Here is a 13,823-nt window from a genome sequence, read left to right as displayed (position 1 = left end):
GATATAAAACTGATGTAAAGTGGAGCTTTCTTTATTTTCTAAATAATGAATTTAACAAATGACCTCTAAAAAGGAATTTCTCATTTAATTTGAGCTGATCTTATATTTCATTGATTTGTTAGAATGAGCTTTTGGTGTTCATTAACACCTCTTCTATTACAGTGTTAGGGTGAAAAATGTTCTGCCTAAATGAGTTTTCTGGATAATGAAACTACTCTTCTCAGCACTGTGTCTTTTTTAAAAACTTTAACATTTTTTCAAATCTAAAATGTCAAATACTTTTCAGTCTGAGTGTATGTATGAATATGTGTGTATATGGTATACTGCTTATAAATATTGACTATAACTATGTCATATTGACTCAAGACGTCTTAAACATTAGATACTCTTTTGGAATAAGGATAGGGAACAGTTGAGATATATTGTTTTTCCTAGCCTATGTATGAGAAAGCCCTCAGATTGCCTTGCTTTTTGAATCAGTTTTTGTGTTTGTGTCTTGTAATTCTTCTCTCTCTTTAGGCTATCAGCTGGCACCTGGTATCTATCATTTAGTATTTCTGTTGCCAGTAGTCAGTTCCCCTTCTAATTTATGATCGAACTAAGCTATAGGCTGAGAAACTATGTAAATAAATGATTGTTGTATTTTATAAATAAGCAGTTGATTTTGCCCCAGATCCTGAACTTCTTTAGAACACTTGACCAGGATTGTGAAGTTTTAAAACAAATTCTACTCTGTATATAGAGTCTAGAGGCCCTCACTGAATACTCACCTCTTAAATCCTTTCAAAATATTATTCTTTTCCGTATAGTCTTATGGCCTTGTTAGTCTTTTAAATTCTTTGCCCAGTAATTCTTAGCAAAATGTTGATCTCCCAATATGTGTATGTGGGGGGAGGGGAGACATGTAAAACAAACCAAATGAGGAAGTTAGTAACCACAGGTTATTTATTCTTTCTCAGTTTCTGAGCCTCAGTTTTCTGATCTGTAAAGTGGAGATAATTGTACCTACTTAATAAGCTATTTGTTAGGATTAAGCAGGATATAAAGTTCTTATCGTGAACTTTGAGGTAGCCAGTTACCTTCTCCTTTTCCTTTATTTACAAGGCTAAAAAAGAGCTTTTCATATTTATGATAAAATGCGGTTTACTGATAAGTGTTAGCAGACACAGTGGTTTCAAAATTTGGCAAAGTATTGTTGTAGGATGTTAATCTAATTTAGTATGCTGAGAAATACTATAGAGATAGAGGGGGTAGGTTATAGCTGATTATAGTAGCAAGAAGAGTCAAAACTTATCAATGCTGTACATTTGTAGAGTACTATTATTTAAAGTGGATTTTTAACACAGATTCCATAAGTATGATATTTGATGAAATCATTTCTGGTAGTCCATGTTAATATACATGCTGAAGCTGTTCTTGTGATGAGGGAGTTGATGTCTCTCTGAGTTTTAAGTGACTAGACCTGGTATTTTAAAGAAAGACTGCCCTATTCGAAGATGATTCTCGAATTACATAATTCTGTACTAGTCAGTGTTCTCCAGAGGCAGCCTACAGCTCTGTCGAATACGCATCTAAGATTGACCATCATATCTTCCTTCAATAAACTTTTCCACTTCTACATTTTTCTACAGATAGATACACCGCCAGGAATGGAATTGCAGTCATGGTATCCAGTTATAAAACAGGAAGGTGACCATGTCTCTCAGACACATTCATTTTTACATCCCAGGTGAGTGGGTATTAGCTTGTTCGTTCCTTCATTCAATATCTATACAGCAGGTGCTTTTCTAGGCTCTGGGGATTCATTATATCATTTTAGGTTTGTTTTTTTTTTTGCTAATCCAGGGAATGAATTTGAATAGGTTGAATATTTGAATTAACTTTTTTTGTATGTTTCTATGTTTTTTCCTGGAAATACGTTATTTCCTTTTTGCCCTAAAGTGGAAAATATGAAAGTTTAAAAATTTTCCTTACTTCCCTTCAAGAGGTAAACCAACTCTCCAAGAGTGCAGTGTGCAACTTTGATTTTTTAAAGTGAACCTTTTTTTGAACTTAGAGGTTTTCATAGTAGTCGCACCCCTCAAAATCAATGTTCATATTTTCAATAAAAATGCACCTTAGATTATAAACTTTTTATTTAAAAAACCTAGACTTTTATTTGCTGCTGTAGATAAAAGCAGCATTTATCTCCTCAAGCACAGTTACGGAGACTCTCAATCTTACTTACATTTATATAGTTCCTTCTATTCCTTTTACATTTGAAATAAACTTTGGAGCAGTATTAAACCTGTCAGTTTTCTTAGCAGGATACTGAGTTTTCACCCTCAGAATTCATGTAATTGGTCAAGAGGGACAATATATATGTCCTATACAAAGAAAATGTAATATAAGAGGAGATGATTTAGAACTTAGAGGATGAAGTGTTAGGTCACTTAAATGGTTGCATCTTTTGGCTAAAGGTTAAGCAGATTATAGTTAATCATATGGTACTTAAATATCTAGCTCAGATTTGTTCCATGTCTCTCAGATGATCTCTTGCACAATTTTATGTGAGCTTTGAGCAAAATTGGTATTGGTGGTTATCCCTTTGATCTTAGTTTTGCTTGATTTTATTATTGCTGTTTTATCAAATTAAGTAGGAAATATCAAAGTATTTTCAGAAGGTTGCTTGGTGGAGTCTGATCCAAGGAGGATAGCCCAGTAGCTGGGCATTGTTCAGAACACTGATTGTTTTCTTGATAAGGGAGAAGGGCCTTGGAAGCTGTTCGTTGGGGCTGCAGTGAATCAGGCCATAGCCATGCAGTGTGGCCTGAATCAGCCTCACTATAGCAAAGAGCAAGGACTCCTAGCTTTGGAGGGGTGGCTCACAGGGAAATGGTCCTCCAGAATATCATGTAGTCTGTTTTCTTTTGGCATAAACATTACCTACTGAGGGTTGTTGAACTGCTCTGTAAAGTACTTCATGGTTTTAGTTCTCATGAGGTTTTGAGGGAAGGAAAACTGATTTTCTTTTCAGTGCGTATCTTTTTACTGTTTAGAAACTACTTTTGGAAAATAACAGAAATATCCTCATAATTTTGCTCTTTGCTCAACTACTTACTGACATTTTCAAGAATTCTTTTCTAAGACCCTTATTTTCTGAATTGTTGCGTTATCTGTTTTGGTTAAAAAAATTGTTTAACTATAGAAATTGATGTTAATATATTTTTACCTAAATGTAATATGAACTTATTTTTTGTTTTCAGCTACTACTTATACATGTGTGATAAAGTGGTTGCACCAAATGTGTCACTTACTTCAGCTGTACCTCAGCCTAAAGAGGTCACAAAGACAGAGGCAAGCAAATCTATACCAAGACAGTCAGAGAAGCCTCACAGCAGTGGGAAACATCAAAAAATAGTGTCTTATCCAGATGTCTCACTGGAGGAACAAGAGAAAATGGATCTAAAAGCAAGTAAAGAATTATATAGCCACCTAGGTAAGGATTCAGAAATTACCTTTTTAAAATCATGTCGCTAATCAATATATTTATTCAGCATTTTCAAAAAGAGGGTTTCTTTTAATAAGAGAATTTTCCAGATAAATGAAGCTTATATCTTAAAAAAATACAAAACACCTTTCAAAACTCTGAAGTCTGGGAAGATCCCACATGCTGGGGAATAGCTAAGCCCATGGCCACAGCTGTTGAGCGTGTGCTCTAGATCCCAGGAGCTGCAGCTGCTGAAGCCCGCACGCCCTATAGCCAGTGCTCTGCGAGAAGGGAAACGACAGCAATGAGAAGCCTGCACACCGCAATGAAGAGTAGCCTCAACTAGAGAAAAGCCCGTCTAGCAACGAAGAGCCAGCACAATAGATAGCCAAAAATAGATTAATAGAATTATCTTTAAAAAGTATATGATAATCTGTAAACATATTGAATAATTATGTTGTATACCTGGAACTAACAGGATACTGTTAATCAACTATGCTTCAATTAAAATGGGCAAGAAGTGTACTAAGTGTAGTTAGGTATAGGACTCAGAGACATTAAGTTGTGGAATAAGCAAGGATTGAAAATGAATAGCTGTAGGAGCCAGGCAGATGGCATAAATGCAGAATGCTGGCTGGACATTTAAAAAAAAAGCTGCATAGTTACAGTGCCTTTTAAAATATGGTGGACCAAACAAGATATGTCTGCTCACATGCTGCCTGTGTTACCCTCTCTGTAGCTATAGAGTTTTGCCTACAGCTTAGGCAAATGTAACAGTTCAGCTTTCTCAGAGCAGTGGAAGAGTCCTTTGGTTATGTAATTGTTTTCATAGATAGTTGCGATTCTTTGGGGGGAGTTTGTGCTTTAATTTTGAGATTTTCCTTGGATTTAAGTATGGCAAAGAATAATTAGTAACATACCTTTATACCATGTTTGTATTATATTTCCTAAAGTATTCTAGAGGCTTTAAAAAAATTGTTGAGGTATAATTCATATACCATAAAATTCATCCTTTTAGACTGTACAATTGAGTGGTTTTTAGTAAATTCATGAAGTTGTGTAATGATCACAGTTAATTTCAGAACATTTCATGATCCTTAAAAGAAATCCTGTAATCCAGAAGTTACTCTTCATTCTCCCCTTTTACCAGCCTCTAATCTGTTTTCTGTTTTTATGGATTTGCCTGTTCTAGGCATTTCATATAAAATGATTGTACAGCATGTGGCCTTCTGTTGCCTGGCTTCTTGCACTAAGGATGTTTTCTCAGTAGATGTTATAGCATGTATTAGCACTTCTTCCCTGTTTATGGCTTAGTAACTTTCTGTTGTGTGGATGGATAAGACCCTGTTTTGTTTATCCATTCATCAGCTGATGGACATTTGGATATGTCCACATTTGGCTGTTACGACTAATGCTGTTATGAACACTTAAGCACAAGTTTTAATATGAACATATGTATTTATTTCTCTTGGCTATATATTTAGGAGTGTAATTGATGGGTCATATGGTAACTCTATGTTTAATATCTTGAGGGACTGCCAAACTGTTTTTCAAAGCAACCATACCATTTTCATTTCTAGCAACGGTCTCTGAGGTTTCCAGTTCCTGCACATCTTTGCCAACAGTTGTCGTTGTTTGTCTTTTGAGGAGAGCCATCCTCGTGGTTGTAAAGTGATATCTCATAGTTTTGATTTGCAGTTCTCCAAGTTGACTGATGGTACTGAATATCTTTTCATGGTTTTTTTGGACACTGCAAATCTCTCTCTCCTTTTTAATATTTGTTTTACTTATTTGGCTGTGCCAGGTCTTAGTTGCGGCACATAGGTAGGATCTTTAGTTGCATGCGCATTCTCAGTTGCAGCATGTGGACTCTAGTCCTCTGACCAGCGATTGAATCCAGGTCCCCTGCATTAGGAGTGCAGAGTCTTAGCCACTGGACCACCAGGGAAGTCTGCATTGCAAATTTTTGGAGAAGTACCTGTTGAGATCCTTCGCCTATTTTTAAATTGGGTTGTCTCTTTATTACTGAGTTGTAAGAGTTACGTGTACATTCTGGGTACTAGAGCCTTACCAGATAGAGGATTTGCCATTGTGTCTGTTGTCTTCACTTTCTTGGTAGTGTCCTTTGAAACACAGAAGTTTTAAATTCAGATGAAGTCCAGTTTGTTGCTACTTTGATTGCTTACTTTAGGTGTCATGTCTAAGAAACGATTGCTTAATCCAGTTAAGAATTTTAGCTCTTAAGTTTAAGTCTGTGATCCATTTTTAATTAATTTTTATATAAGATGTAAAGTTCAATCTCAATCATATATTTTTAATTAATTTTTATATAAGATATGAAGTTCAACCTCAATCGTATATAGATACAGTTGTCCCAACATGGTTGAAAAAGCTACTGTTACTCTTTGAATTGTTTAGGCCCCCTTGTTAAAAACCAGTTGCCTGTAAAAGTATATGTTTATTTCTGGATTCACTCTTTATGTCCGTACCACACACGGTTTTGATTTCTGTAGCTTCATAACAAGCTTTGCTATTGGAGATTGTGAGTCCTCCAACTTTGTTTTTCTTTTTCAAGATTACTTTGGCTATCTTGGTTTCCTTTTATTTCCATGTGAGTTTTAGGATCAGTTTGCCAAATTCTGCCACATAGCCAGGTGAAATTTTGATAGGGTCTGCATTGAAAAAGTAGATCAGTTTGAGACTACCATTTATAACAAAAATAACACGACTGGGTGGCTTATTCTATAGACACTTACCCTTTCACTGTTTTAGAGGCTGGGAAGTCTTAAGATCAAGGCCCTAGTGGATTTGGTCTAGCAAGGGTTTGCCTCCTGGTTCATAGATGGCTGTCTTTTCATTATGTACCCAAATTGTGGGAGAGCTCTCTGGAGTCTCTTTTATAAGCGCATAAATCCCATCAAGGGGTCTCTACCCTTATGAGCTAATTATCTCCTAAAGGTTTCATTTCCTAATACCATCACTTTGGGGGTTAGGATTTCAGCATAGGAATTTTGGAGATCATGATACATCTTAATGATATTAAGTCTTCCAGTCCATGAACATAGGATTCCTTTCCATTTATTTAGGTCTTTTATTTCTTTCAATGATATTTTATAGTTTCTGTTGTATAAGTTTTATACTACTTTTGTTAAGTTTATTCCTAAGTATCTTTATTTTTTTATTTGGTTATAAATGAAATTGTTTTCTTAATTTCATTTATGGATCATTCTAGTGACTTTTGACAGAGTGGTATTTATACTTTGTTACTTCTTTTTTGCCTTTGAAGATCCATCAGTCTCGAATAATTCTACCAGCAAAAAGAAACCTGAGGCTGCCACTTGCAGCTTAGCCAGAGACACAAGCAAATCAGGAACTGACTGTGATGTTGCAGCTTCATCTCCATTTCTTGTCAAAGATGTCACTTGTGAGGACGATAAGGGAAAAATCATGGAAGAAGTAGTGAGAACTTACGTAAAACAACAGGAAAAACTGAACTCAGTTTTACAGAAGAAGCAACAACTTCAGATGGTAAAACTGTTATTTAAATGATAGTCCATTGTGAAAAAATACTTTAGCATATTCTTCAAGATAAGATGCTGTAAATGTTTTAATATTGTTCAGTTTTATACTTACAAGAAATATTAATATACTTTTAAATTTTTAGAGAAAATAGTTTTTAAGATAGCTACTTATGTATAGAATTGATATGACACCTCAGTTTTGTAATAGATACTTTCTGTCCTGTTTTTTTCTGAATTGAAAGGTTTAATGTGATAGAAATAAAGTAAAAATTATATTGTGACTCTTTAAATTACAGGAAGTTGAAATGTTGAGTAGTTCAAAAGCTATGAAGGAACTTACTGAAGAACAGCAGAATTTACAGAAAGAGCTTGAATCTTTGCAGAATGAACATGCTCAAAGAATGGAAGAATTTCATGTTGAACAGAAAGACTTAGAGAAAAAACTAGAGCAGGTAATGAAGCAAAAATGTACCTGTGACTCAAATTTAGAAAAAGATAAAGAGGCTGAATATGCAGCACAGGTAAGAATTACACAGTTTGTATAGTGTTGCCTTTTCAATGTGGAAATTGAAGCTGTTACTTTAATTTCATTAAAGAAATTACTTTTTGTTAACTTGTTTCATTTAGGCTAGACTTCAAAATAGATAATTCTGTTAAACACAATTTTATGCTGTATCATTCAAGATGATTGTTTGGATCTTAGTTGTTGCATTACTTTAAATTTTTATTGGATTTCTATAGTTTAGTTGTCCTAATTGCTAATCTCTAGCTATCTGAGTATCAATGTTATTTTAATGTAATACATGGGCTTTCAAATCAATGGCTTAACAAACATAAACTGTTGCCTACTATGTTCATAAGCCTTGGGGCAAAAGTGGATAGTAGCTCACAACTTGGGAAAGATGAACAAATAACTCCTAATCTGATCATGCTGTGGTAACAGGTATACCAGAGTATAAGGCATAATGAAAGTGTTCTAAGTGTTCAGTTCCCTGACCCTTTGTTTTGCCCTCATTTTAAGGTCATTTCAAAGTCAGATTAATAGTATTGGATATTCAAGAGATTATAATATGCATGAAATAGTTCATTTTTGCAAAAATGATTTGCAAGTAGGTCTTTGCCATGATGTGAGAAGTAATGGAAAACCAAAACTGAATGGAAAACTGACACAGTCTTCTAAATCACACAGCTGGCAGAGCTGAGACAGAGACTGGACCATGCTGAGGCTGATAGGCAAGAACTCCAAGACGAACTCAGACAGGAACGGGAGGCAAGGCAGAAGTTAGAGAAGATGATAAAAGAGCTAAAGCTGCAAATTTTGAAATCATCAAAGACTGCTAAAGAATAGAAACCTTCAAAGAAATCCATCTGTGTGTTCCCAACAGGGTTTATTTTTATTTGTTTGTTTACTTTGGTAAATGGATTCTGAACAATTTATCTGCATGAAATAACGGCATTCTATCCATTTGTAGATCAGAGAAAGTGAAGAGATTATATATTAGTATATAAATTTTTACATTTTCCAAATGAATGAAAATGTATGTTTCTTTGTACTTTTCCTTTCAACCAGCTTCAAACCAATACTTTGCAGTTTCAACTATTAGATATGATGCCTATATTTCTAATGCAGTTTAACGATTGCATACTTTTTAAAAGCTGCATTGTGTGATGGAAAATAGTTTTGATCAATTTTGTTATCCATATTTTAGACTCAATTTTAGATACAATGGTGGCTTCATATTTCATATATAGAGCTACTCAAGGAGTTGTCCATTTTTTTCATTAACAATCTCCTTTCTAAGTTGAAAGTATACTCATTATTCATCTTGTGGCATGAATTTCCACCAGTTCCTTTCTATTTAATGTCTCCTAAGAGACATTTTGTCAGTAGAGGAATTTCATTGATGAAGTTATAGCACACCCCAAGGGAAAAGATAACATGCTTTCTTATACACTGCTGTTAAACTCAAGAACCAGTTATAATTAGATTTTCTGTTTAAATGTGGTTATATTTAGAGAAAGTTTTTTATGCAGCAACCTTAGAAGAGGGAATAAAATGTCATAATTTTTGAACTTTTGTTTATGTTGTTAATAGTGTTGTGAAAATATTAATGTACTTGAGAAAAACTGATACCATTGATGTACATCGGTTTCTATACAATCCATAATCCTCCTGTACAGTTTTTATATGTAGTTGTGGGTCTTACTGAAATTTATATAATGGATTTGTTTTCCTTTAAATTGTAAGATATTAAACACTTTGAAGGTTATTTTGGACTTTTGTATGTTTAAATGTTAAGTCTTACCAAATGTGCATGAATGGACCATTTTCAACTATTATTTAATATCAAAATCAGGAATTTACAGTCAACTAGTAGTGTATGATAGGTTAATATAGGGAAGTTTACTTATCTGCTAGATAGTTTTTAGAAGACAGAAATTCCATAGTTTGGGGAGGGACAGCTTCTTCTGCACTTTTTTTTTTTTGCACAGAAAAGTCTATCATTAATGGCAAATTTCATGTTAGTTAATTCTTGGCTTAAAAGATACTAGGTAAAATTCTTAGTGTGCATTTTTTAAAAGAAAGTTTCCTGAAGCTACCATTAATTGACATTATTATCCCATGAATTTAATTTTTATATTCTTGTGTATGGTACTATATGAAATTACTTGAGAGCTAAATTTATTTTATAAATCAGCTAAAGTTAAGGTTATTTACTCTTCCCATCATAGACGATAGATGCTTGGTATAGAACTTCAAAAGTAAGTAGGTTATCATTTAACCAGTTATTTTCATATTTTGCTTAATGGTACTGATATAGTCTAAAAGAATTTTTGTACTTCCCAAAGTATAGTTTCTTTACTAAAGTATCATCTAAATGTGTATTTTCTATTTTCCATTTAAGTTTTACTGTGTTAACTCTGCAATTTAATTGGTCAGTCCTTGGAATCTCCTTAAGGAAGAACACATGTTAAAATGACATACAGGAATAAATATTAAAAATGACATATGCTTCTAATACTTTTTATTTGCCTTTATCATCTGGAGAAAGAAAAACACAAAGATATTTTATGACACAGTTTCGTTTTAGTTGTGGGTTAGTTGCGTCACAGCTAAACTTTTGGGGAGGTAAAACTCAAGTCTGTATAATTTATTTTTCTATTTCACTCAAAATCTACTTATGTTATTTAGTTAAAATGATAAGCTATTGAAGTTTCAACTCAAAAACATCTAAAATAGTTTGTTTAATCATTAAAATATGTTTTTAAAAATTCTGAGCATTGCTTTAATCACCTTTAAATTATCATAAGCTCTTAATTTATTAGCTTTGAATAAAGAACTATTTTTTCTAGTCCTTCACATAAGGGAAACTTGCCACATGAAATTGTATAGTCTTCATTTTTCAGAAGATACATTAATGTGCCATCAGTTTCTAACTTCTTTGAAAATAGTGTTTTGTTTTTTTTTAAGCCAATTGTAAATAGTATGCCTGTTCTAGATAAAAGTAATTTTAAGTTAAACTGTACAACATAGCTTGAAAGTATAGAGACTTTGTAATACTTTACAAGTGGCCTCTGCTAAAAATATCTTATCCACATAATTATTATTCTTTGCATGCTCATTTTGTGTGTTGGTTGTTAGCTTAAAGTTTGTTTTAATGTTAACTTTTGTGTGCCAACTCATCAGGCAAACATATTTTCCCTCAGACTTCATAATATTTTTCTTTTTAGAAAAAATATAAAAATATTTACTTTCAAAAGCTGTGTTAAAGGAATGACATATCAGAAATGCTAGAGCATCTTTAAAAGGAAGAAAAGATAGAATATTAGTTGACTGGGTGATGAGTTGATGTTAAATTTGAATGATGATAGTTTCTGTATTCTAAACTTGATGAGAAAAGGGTACCAAATCTATTGTAAAACCTGCTGTTATTGAGGAAGCTCTGAACCACCCTGGTTTCACAAATAACACTTTGAAAGAATTTGACCAATAATGTAAGTTTGGCTTGTCCTTTAGTTTTGTAAGGCATACTCTTTTGCTTGAATTTCTGTGTCCAGGAGAGTTTGGATGTTTTATGGTTCTTGAACTAATTTTATAATATATTTAATATATTACCAGTTGAGATATAAAATATAAAACTTGTACATACTGAATTAAAAACCAGTTGCTAAAGTAGGTGTAGTAGACTGAGTACAGTGATACTTGCAGGTTACCCAAATGTTCTAGAAGTCATGACAGAACGACCGATTCATTTACACATCTTTGGTTTCTGTTTGAAGGAAAGTGAAATGATAAAGAGACTTGAGCAGTATAATACATGCTCAAAGTTATTTCCCTATGAGGAGTAGTAAAGCTGGTGCTGAAGATTTTTGACCAGTTTCTAAAATTTTCTCCTCAATGACTTATGTTTTGATTGCTTAGGGGAGAATCCTTACTTTTATTTGCTCTTATGCATTTAATCCACACGACAGCATATTACAGATGAATAGAATGAAAAGTTGTGCTCATACTGTACATTTATTTCTGTGCTTAAAACTACTTGTTAGTTTTTATTGAAGCTGCCAGCAATAAGGGACACATTACTGCTGTACCATACATTGTGAGATTGAATAAACAGCTTAAATTTTTTTCCTGGCCTAAGACACTTAAGCATTTCCATTATTGGAAGGAATTTGTATGGGTATTCTATATTGCATCTTGTTTAAAAGGACAGTGTTTTTTTTTTTTTTTGTAAAATCCATTTTAAATGGCTTCTAAACTACTTAATGCAATTTGGAGCCTGTTTTTTTTAGTGATAGTAGTAAATGTTTTATATAGTGCTACTGTGTTTGAATTAAAGAGAACAAATGTAAAAACTGAAATTAAAAAATTAGGCCTAGAAAACAAAATAGTGTATTAAGTTAGTTGAATGTAAAAGAAATTTATAAGATTTTTCTCCTTTAATATAGATACCTCACTTGAAAATAAAGCACAGCATACTTAAAGTAGTTATAGTTTTAAAAAAAAATCCTACTAAAAGAATTGCTAAATCTTGAACAACTCTTGGGGAGAATTGTAGTTTGGGAGAAATAAAATATACTTGCTTTTAACCATCCTGTTAGAAGTATTTATTTATCCTGATAATTTTAAGCCAACACAGTAGTCTTAAATTATTTCTGAATTTCTAATCTGTGAAAGCAGTAAATGAAAGATCTGTCGTGCAACTGTTGAAACAAATTGTTGACTACATTGACCATAATTCAATTTAAACTCTTGCCAATGATGTACAGTTTCATGGTTAAAATTGCTGTGGTTGGTTGCATTACATGACACACAAAACTGTCCTCTACCTCACGTGAAATAAGTATTTTATATGGTTTTACTATAAAACAAGACTCATCTATCTGGTCACTTAGTTTACAAATTTTGAATTATATTTATTGAAACATGACATACTGTGCTCTTAGCTTATACCTCAATTGTATTTTGTGCTGTTTTCCATTTTCATGCCTTGTAAATAACTTGTATAGATTGTGGATCATCAAATTCCAAATAAAAACTTTTAATGCCAGTGAAATTGATTTAAGCCTTCTTGGTATCCTGTGTGAACTCACATGTCTTGTTTCTTAAGATTGACATTTTCTCCTTTGGTTCCTTTAAAGTCTATTCATTACATAGCAAGTGACTAGAAACGTTTTAAAAATAGTAAAATGTGAAATTCTTGTGTGATTTTGTTTTATTCTGTTGGCCATACTGCATGACATTTGGGACTCAAGTTCCTTGACCGGGGATCTAACCCTTGTAACCCTGCATTGGAAGTACGGAGTCTTAACTAGTGGACTGCCAGCGAAGTCCCCTATGTGATGTTTTATGTGATGAACATATCAGCATTTTGTGTTTATTCTTGCTTTAACATCCTTTCCTCACCTCCACCTCAGGTATTAGTCATCAATTACTGTATAACATTATTTTAAAAGCTAGAAGTTTAAAGTATCACATGTGGTATCTGAGGGGCTGAAGTCCAGGAGCAGGTTGGATGAATGTGATGGCTCTTGGAAGGGTACTTGTATGGTGTTACCTGGGGCTGAAGGCGAATGAGAGCTTGACAGCTCTGATATGCTTCCCAGCTCACTCACAGGGCCATTGATGGACAGGAGCTCAGTTCCCACTGTAAGAACCTGTCCATGAAGCTCTTCAAGTCTGGTGAGTGACATCTCTCAACTGATTGATCCAAAGGAGGGAAAGAGTGATGCCACAATTTCTTTTATGATCTAGACTTTCAAGTCATCACTCTTGCTTTATGCAATTTGTTAGAAGTCAGTCACAAAGTACAGCCCATACTCAGTTGGAGGAGATTATACAAGGGTATGAACCCCAGGGATCATTGGGGCCTTAAGAGTCTGGTTACCATATCCTTCAAATATTTTTGTGTGTGGCAAAATGTACGTATCATTAATTTTACCATTTAACCATTTTAAAGTGTAATTCGGTGGCATTAAGTACATTCACAGTGTTGTGTAATTATCATCCCATATCCAAAACTTCTTAACTATCCCAAACAGAAGCTCTGTACCTGTTATACAGTAACCCCCTATTCCCCCTCCCTCCAGCCCTTGATATCCTCTATTCTATTTCCTATCTCTATGAATTTGCCTATTATAGGCAATCCACATATACAAGTGGAATCAAAATATTTATCCTTTTGTTTCTCATTTAGCATTGTGTTTCACTTAGCATAATGTTTTCAAGGTGTATCATGTAGCATGTATCAATTTCATTCCTTTTTATGGCTTTATAATATACCATTGTATACAACTGGAAGAATGTCTATCCAGCTTCTTTGCCCATTTTT

At 33.6% G+C, this 13,823-nt stretch overlaps 1 protein-coding gene across 4 annotated transcripts in view; it reads left to right on the top strand.

Moving 5' to 3' along the window:
• Positions 1-12,548, top strand: part of SKIL (SKI like proto-oncogene) — a 28,136-nt gene extending 15,588 nt beyond the window's left edge. For 3 of the 4 annotated variants that reach the window (XM_042234602.2, XM_042234608.2, XM_042234613.2), the window contains exons 3-7: positions 1,632-1,729; positions 3,246-3,478; positions 6,756-6,997; positions 7,287-7,511; positions 8,180-12,548. In XM_042234602.2, coding sequence (XP_042090536.1) covers positions 1,632-1,729; positions 3,246-3,478; positions 6,756-6,997; positions 7,287-7,511; positions 8,180-8,338 — 957 coding nt within the window. In that variant the 3' untranslated portion in view covers positions 8,339-12,548. The remainder of the gene's footprint in view (positions 1-1,631; positions 1,730-3,245; positions 3,479-6,755; positions 6,998-7,286; positions 7,512-8,179) is intronic. The other variant, XM_027958421.3, reaches the window with a different exon arrangement.
• The last annotated feature ends 1,275 nt before the right edge of the window (positions 12,549-13,823 follow it).

This window comes from Ovis aries, chromosome 1 (assembly GCF_016772045.2).
Source record: "Ovis aries strain OAR_USU_Benz2616 breed Rambouillet chromosome 1, ARS-UI_Ramb_v3.0, whole genome shotgun sequence".
NCBI lineage: Eukaryota > Metazoa > Chordata > Mammalia > Artiodactyla > Bovidae > Ovis > Ovis aries.
Note: the sequence above shows the minus strand (reverse complement) of the source record. Positions and strands in the feature narration are given on the sequence as shown.